This window comes from Oncorhynchus clarkii, chromosome 3 (genome assembly GCF_045791955.1).
Source record: "Oncorhynchus clarkii lewisi isolate Uvic-CL-2024 chromosome 3, UVic_Ocla_1.0, whole genome shotgun sequence".
In the NCBI taxonomy this organism is placed as follows: Eukaryota; Metazoa; Chordata; class Actinopteri; order Salmoniformes; family Salmonidae; genus Oncorhynchus; species Oncorhynchus clarkii.
In genome coordinates this window covers 25629993-25637694 of record NC_092149.1, presented here as the reverse complement: position 1 = coordinate 25637694, position 7702 = coordinate 25629993, and the positions used below count along the sequence as shown (strand labels likewise).

General features: G+C 42.9%; 1 protein-coding gene across 1 annotated transcript; it reads left to right on the top strand.

Annotated features, from left to right (window-relative positions):
- Positions 1 to 3755: 3755 nt before the first annotated feature.
- LOC139405842 (membrane-spanning 4-domains subfamily A member 4A-like) lies at positions 3756 to 7134 on the top strand. The gene is made up of 7 exons (XM_071148279.1): positions 3756 to 3865; positions 4386 to 4627; positions 4871 to 4972; positions 5325 to 5381; positions 5635 to 5820; positions 6288 to 6425; positions 6810 to 7134. The coding sequence occupies exons 2-7, from the start codon at positions 4427 to 4429 to the stop codon at positions 6930 to 6932; spliced, it is 807 nt and encodes a 268-aa protein (XP_071004380.1). The 5' UTR covers positions 3756 to 3865; positions 4386 to 4426; the 3' UTR covers positions 6933 to 7134.
- The last annotated feature ends 568 nt before the right edge of the window (positions 7135 to 7702 follow it).

Sequence of the window (7702 nt, the reverse complement as noted above, 5' to 3'; positions counted from 1 at the left end):
GCTACCAGCTAACTGGCTACTAGCCAGCCGGGGCCCGCTAGCTGTCTAGAGCACATTGGACTGTTAGCTTAAGAGGCTCATCGGACAAATTCTTTGGCTACTATACCTAGTTTGCCAATCTACCTGGTTTACCACACGGAGCCCTGTTGATCCATCCTCTGAACCGGAACACCAACAGAAGCTAGTCAGCTAACTAGCTACTAGCTAGTAGTCAGCTAGCCACTGCTAGTGGTCATCAGCACAGCTACCTCTAACTCTCGCCAGTCTACACCGCGCAACTTTTTTTTTCTCCACATGGATCATCACAGCTAGCCAGCTGCTATTCGAGTGGCCACTCCTGGCTAACGTCTCTGTCCCGAAGCAAGAACCAATTAGCCTGGAGCTCACCTTGCTAGGCCCATCTGCTAGGCACATCTCCCGGCTAGCCAAAGAGGTCCATCAGCCACTCCTTGGGCTACAATACCTATTTTGCCAACTGGCCTGGACCCCCCGCCGACCCATCACTACTGGACCACCGACGTGATTCGCCCAATTCGGTTTTCTCAACTGGCTCCGCCATCGCGTCGTCCCCTGAATAGCTATCCACGGCCCGCTAGCTGTCCAGAGCACATAGGACTGTTAGCTTAAGAGGCCCATCGGACAAATTCTTTGGCCACTGTACCTATTTTGCCAATTGGCCTGGTTTACCACACGGAGCCCTGCTGATCCGTCTGCCGACCGTAATAGCATGAGGGGGTGACTACAGACTTTCTTCCATCGCAACGTCCTTCTGCTAGCTTGCTAGCCCCGGCCCGCTAGCTGCCTGAAGCCCCTCACTGGACTCCTATGATCACTCGGCTACGCATGCCTCTCCCTAACGTCAATATGCCTTGTCCATTGCTGTTTTGGTTAGTAATTATTGCCTTATTTCACTGTAGCCTCTAGCCCTGCTCAATACGCCTTATTTAACACTTTAGTTCCACCTACCACACATGCGGTGACATCACCTGGTTAAAATGATACTCGTCACCGACGAAGACGTGGGGAACAGGTCCCAGATCTTCAGCCCCAGGGAGTGATGCAGGTAGTGGAATCTCCAGGGTGCCATCCTGAAGTGCCTGGCCGAAGGCAGAGTCCCGGAGGGTCCCACCATCACTTCCCTTGCCGTAAGCAACAACATCAGCAACACGGAAAGAGTAGATGGCATCGACTACAGCCAAGAGTACAACTGAATATGTTCCCTTGTAGTTGTAGAATTGCGAACGTGAGCACGGTGGAGCCTGGATTACTACATGTTTCCCATCAATGGAGCCAAGACAGTTGGGGAAATTCCACCTCTCCAGGAACTCGGCAGCGATGGCCCTCCAATCTTCCTCCTTGGGGGCAGGGATGTATTCACCAACCAGACAGTCCCAAATGGCTTGTGCCACAGAGGGGACAATGCCTGCCACTGTGGACCATCCAACTCAGAAGCTGAATCCGATGGTCCTGTAGGAGTCCCCTGTCGCCAAGAATCTGAAATATAATTCAAAATAATTATCAATATTGTGTGTAACTTGAATTCCACCCAGAAATTATATCTACTCATACAGCTACCTCATTACTGTTTATTATGCTCCACTAATTATATTGTAACCATCACTAACAATGCCTTGAAACAGTACAATTCAGTCTATGACTATATCATTAAACTGTAGCCCAGGCCAACTCTACTCTTAGAAAGAATGGTACTATCTACTTAAAAGGGTTCTCCGGCTGTCCCCATAGGAGGACCCTTTTTGGTTCCAGGTAAAAACCCTATTGGGTTCCATGTGTAACCTTTTCCCCAAAGGGTTATACCTGTAACCAAGAAGGGTTATCCTATGGGGAAAGCAGAAGGACACTTTTGGAACCTTTTTCTCTAAGAGTGTATGTGAGTCCAATAAGAATGCAATGAATGACTAACAACAATGGATCCTGGAGAAAGCCTTCATCAGGGCAGAAGGCACCTCAACTTTCTTTTCATTTGGTAACATTGCATAATTAAAAAAGGATTATAAACCAAATTTGGGAAAAGTTATTGTCCTAATAAAGATTCTGTAAAAGTATATCTGATGTCAAATATGGACTATTAACTAGAGAGCCCTTTAGCTAGCTAGGTTGCACATACATTGTTTTTATCATATCAATCAATTATGGTATCAAAGGATTTAAAAATGTACTAGAATGTAGCTTACCGGAGACAAATCGCCAGGCGTTCAACTGGGCTGATGGACTCCCAGTAGTTGGTATCCATCCAGGCGATCCTGGCTCCAACCATCTGGAGCAGGTGATCGAACTGGCTTCGGTCAAGACGAAAGTAACTTCAGAATTCCTGTCCAAACAGTCAAAGCGCTTGAATGAGACGGTGGAACTCCCCTGCCTGCTTTCGGGACTTTAACCGTCTCTGGACCCACACAGACCTGCGCTCTCCACGGGGCTGGTCCCGGCCCAACAGCGCTATCAAGACCACCTTCCTCAACGTCGGTCTCATTGTTGAAAGAGCCTATTCTGCTATCTTGACTATTTATTATTGCATTTCGCTCCAAAACTGCATTTTGCAGGGAAATTATATTATAGGCTCTCATAATTAATTTGTGGATGTCATCGAATAAATATTATACTTGGCAAATAAATGAATAAAACATGCAAAGAAATTCTACAGTCAAACTGTTTTTATGTTATCCCACATTTTCTTTACTGGATATGTGTGCAACAAAATTCAACATTCACATCTTGCTACTTTCTGTCAAGTTTACACACAATTTTATGCATACATTCCAAAATCCAACGTATGCACCACACAGAACGCACTGCAACTGCCTCTACAACGCAATGCTGCAAGGCACACGCAGCGTTCCATTGGAAATGAATGTACTTCTGGTGTATCAAAACGCAAAAACAGTCGGTGTGTTCGAAGCGTTATTGTTATTATAAACTGCTTACCAACGTAATTAGAGCAGTAAAAATAAATGTTTAACATACCTGTGGTATACAGGTATGCTGTCAAACAGCTGTCAGTCAATCAGCATTCAGGGCTCGAACCACCCAGTTTTTTTTTTTACTTACATTTTTTTTTTAACAACAAATCAATACAGAGAGTACATGAGGGAACACAAGTATATATAGATTATATACATTGGACAATTGAGCTAGGGGATACAATATCACATTACACAAAGACCTTAAGGGACATACTTATAATTCTAACAGCTTTTTGGTTAGTAGAGTACTTAATGGTCTTTAAAAAAATTAAATTTGTGAATATGAAATTTGGCCAAGAGAATAATGAAATGAATTACATAAAAATGTTTCAGCTTATTCCTATTGTAGGTAAAGAATCCAAGCAGCACATCTCTCCACAATAGTGTAAGACGTTTATGAAAGTGTTCAATTATAAATCTACTGATGTCAATGCCATGAAACGTTATCAGAAGTGTCGACTAAATTTGAGGGGAGAGGGTGTGTCTGTTTAAGCAAGCGTTCCCAGAAATATCGCGGTCTCTTGAGTTTATAAACTGTGATATTGGTGCTTTCAAGCCAACTGGGAACTCGGAAAAAACTAGGTCAAATCATGACGTCAGTGATCTTCAAGTCGGAAAGTTGCAGCTCAAGAAAGATGCTCCAGCTTCCGACTTTGAATTCCGAGTTGATTGACAGTTCAAACGTTTCAAACGAAGTCCCAGTTGTCATGAACGGACTGAAGTCGGATATTTCCGAGTTTTCAATTGTTTTGAACGCGGCATATGATATGAAAGAGCAGACGCAGGAGGGCTCTGTAAACGTTGTAAAAGGATCCTAGATTATAGCCTAGTACTTCCGTGTTTGTACATTAGCTGTTCCCGAACCTGGAAAAAGTGGACAAGTGGTAAGTTGTCCAATTTGAATTGATACAAATGTTGGCTAAATTAATGTTGATTAGGCGATTTGTGTTAACAGCTGGAGGCCTAATAACTGTAATAATGTGCCAGCTTCCATAGTTTTACATTCAATTTCCATTGAAATACAAAACACAGATTTCCAAGTGCAACTCAAATGTGTCTTGAAAAAACAATCATATATTTTAATCATTGAGTGTTGTCAATATTGTATTGATTTATTTAACCTGTCAATGACGTTAGTCTCATTGTGATCAAATCCCGTTTGCGAGACCTAAGAAAGGCCCATTCTGTGCTAGTTACCGCTGTTTTTGGTCATTTGAGGTACACCTACATTTTACTCTTCAAACCTCAATTTTGTTCTTCAAAAGGCTAGTGTTGAAATGTTATTTCTATACCAAGGACAACCTAGAGAAGACTTAGGTTATCTTTAATGTCATAACTAACAATGACAAAATGTCTGCAGCTGTATTAAAGTATCAAGCTTTCAGTGTGTAGTTTTCTTTGCAGGTGTTTGTTGAAGTCAACCACCCACATAAGGATCATCAACCATGTCCACCTCTATCACCACTGCAAATGGAATTGTGGTAGTGTCACAAGTTTTCCACTTGGCGGGGAATGACAAGGCTTCAGTGCCACTTCTGAATGTCACTCCCCAGATCCAGAGTGCGCCCCCTGCTGTGCCACTGCCTACCACTAAAGTGTCAGAGATGACAAGGGTGTTCCTGCAGCTTCAGCCACAATCTCTTGGGGTGAGAACAGAATATTACTGTCCTTTGTCTTTAGTGCTCATGCCATCCATTTGCCATTTAGTGCTCATGCCATCCATTTGCCATTAGATTCAATCATTGGCTGTACTATTGTAAAGATCTATATTTAACATCCTTTGAGGGCAATTTGATTTAGAAGAGAACTTCTAGGCTAAACTGTGAACCACTATTAGTTACCATTTCCACTATTGTTACTCAATGTTCCCCGAATTACTGTTGTCTCAGATTGTGCAGATCGTCCTTGGATTGGTGTGCATGGTGGTGAACCTGTCTGCTCTTCTCACCCCTATCATGTATGACCAGTTCCCACTCTTCATGGGAGTTGCTGTAAGTTCTTGGTCCCAAGGGGGCAAGTAATATTCAACACACTTAATGCTACATGGACACATGCAATTTTAGAGATGTTTCCTCAGAGTGAATCTGCTGTCATCTATCTTACAGTAGTACTATTGTAACCTAGAAAAGTAGGTGAACAAGAAGGATAACTGACTTCAGATCAGCACTCATGACCAAAGCGCATCCCACACCCACAGGAGACGGCAGAACTTGTGTTTATCTATAAAGTGTAGACCTCTACAGTAGGTGACATTGGATGTGGCAGTTGATTGGTCAGCATCACCTTAGCTTCATATGTCAATGGTCTAAAGTGTCTTTCTTTCCTGTTGCTCACACTCTCCAGTTTGTCCTCTCTGGATCTCTCACTGTGGCTGCCCGGAAAGGAACACGTTTGAGTCTGGTAAGTCATTCACTGTGACTGTGCACTTCAAGTTTACTTTATGAGATTTATAAGTTGAGATGTATATCAGAAATTAAATCTTTGCTATTAGGAAGTAAAACAGGATATATTTTCCTAGACAAACTCACAAACCCAAATCTAACCAATTGGAACAGTTAATAGATTTCCTATGTCCATATATTTTTTTAAACACAAACTAACATTGTCATGCAATGGTTGTTCTGTTTCCCCTCTCCATTTCTCACCCTGTCAGATTAAAGGGACTCTGGCTGTGAATGTTGTCAGTGTTCTTGTGGCTCTGGCTGGGGTTGCCTATATTTGTATGCTTCTGACTGTGAAACATGAAGATGGTTTCTGCACCAACACTGACGACAACTATACTTCCAATTCCAACCAGAACAGGATAAAGGAATGCACAATTATGGTTAGGACACTATATGTAAGTATTTATGGGAGTGACCTGGTTCATGTAATTTTGCTGTATGCATTTTGTTATACTGACTTCAGAGAACTAAGTAACCTTTCAAACACGAGGTTGTTGGCACCTTAATTGGGGAGGATGGGCTTGTAGTAATGGCTGGAGCAGAATAATTGGAATGGTATCAAATACATCACACACATTGTTTCTGTGTGTTTTATGCCATTGCATTTGCACCGTTCTGGAAATTACAATGATCTGTTCTCCCCTCAGCAGTCTCCTGTGTTTCCAAACAGTTTATTAAAGGCTGCAAGGAGCTAGGGAAATGAGTCTTTGCAGGCTTATTAAACATTTTATGTATTCACGAGATACCGTTGCTATTGTTTTACCAGGATGATAAACCTGAACAAACCTTCTAAAGTTACAATGCAAAACGTTAGCCCAACAATTGAAACCTATTCCTCTTGTTTTACCTCTGTGTGCATCAGACAGTCTTGAATGGGGTGAAGGGCCTACTACTGGTCCTGACGGTGATGGAGCTCTGTGTGGCTCTCACTGTCTGCGTCTTCTCTGGGAAATCCATTCACCTCCGTGGGTACTACAGCCTGAGCCGTGGCCGGGGAATGGTAAGCTTGAGAACGATGCAGTCATCACTTACATCATGTTAATAGTCTGCTGTAGCTGTACTTTTTATTACATTTTTTAAAGCACAGTCTTACAGTAGCTCAAATGCTACGGGACATGAACAATTTTGCCTGTTTAACAGAACATTGCTACAATTCTTGACTCCCCCTCTTGTAAACTCCTAGGTACCAACAATAACTGAATAGCTCCACCTAGTCCCCTGGTAGTTCACACCATATTGCTTAGACGTATCAATCCAGTCCTTTCAAATCCCCAGAATCGTGAAGTGTATATGGGTCGACTGATCAGTTTGAGATGATGCCAGTCTGTGCTAGTTCCTCACTTCATCCTTCCTTCCTTTTCCTGCACCTTGTCATTGGGTCTAGGTGGTGGTAGAGACTGGTACTGACCCCACCGGAGCCAGCCAGGCCTCCCTGAGCGACAGTGACGTGGCCTTACTGAGCAGTGTTGAAGACTCTGACACCCCGGCTCCACCGTACTCTCCTTGAGGCAGAACAATACCATACACCTCACCCTAGGAAGTGTGATGCCATTGCAAATGTTTCCGATGTTTTGTTATCAATGTGAACAGTCGTGTCCTGATGAATGTAGTGCTTACTAATTCATGAAGTAGGACTCTTTCATATTACTGGAGAGTTGCTCTTGATTTCTGACTATCATTCTTTCATTCAATAAATGTAATATTTCCTCTTCAAGTGTTAGTGTCTACATTGGTAGTTTACACAGATCACTGTAACCTTATCGCTAATTTCCATCAGGTTCTGTTTAATGCTTTTCTGGAGGTGAAATGCCAACCTGACATCACATGCACTCAAATCACCCATTCATCTTTTGCATTATTGATTGAAGTGCAACTGAGAATGCATGTTGACTGGTGCGCTCCTAAAAGCCAGAGTGCTGTAGGCTAAATATAATTAATGACATGAGGGCAATTTCATCCATCCCTGATTTAATAGCCTCACCCTCAACAGATCAGTAGGAGGAGTCGACTAGTGTTCTTGCATTGGTCGAGTTTGTTTTGCATGGCCTGGTGCCCCGGGTGGGTGGAGAATTGTCTTTAGGACCAATGGAATGGTTGAAAATGAGCACACTCCTAGGGGACCGGGCCACGCAAAACAAATTTGCCCATTGTTTTTCCAGTGATGTGCAGTCAGGGTAGTCAGTGCATTCTACAAACCACTATCCTTTGGGTGTGTTACTGGAAAAAGTAACTGCTTATCCCATTCACTTTAACAGAAGGCAACGGTAAGTGATCTGA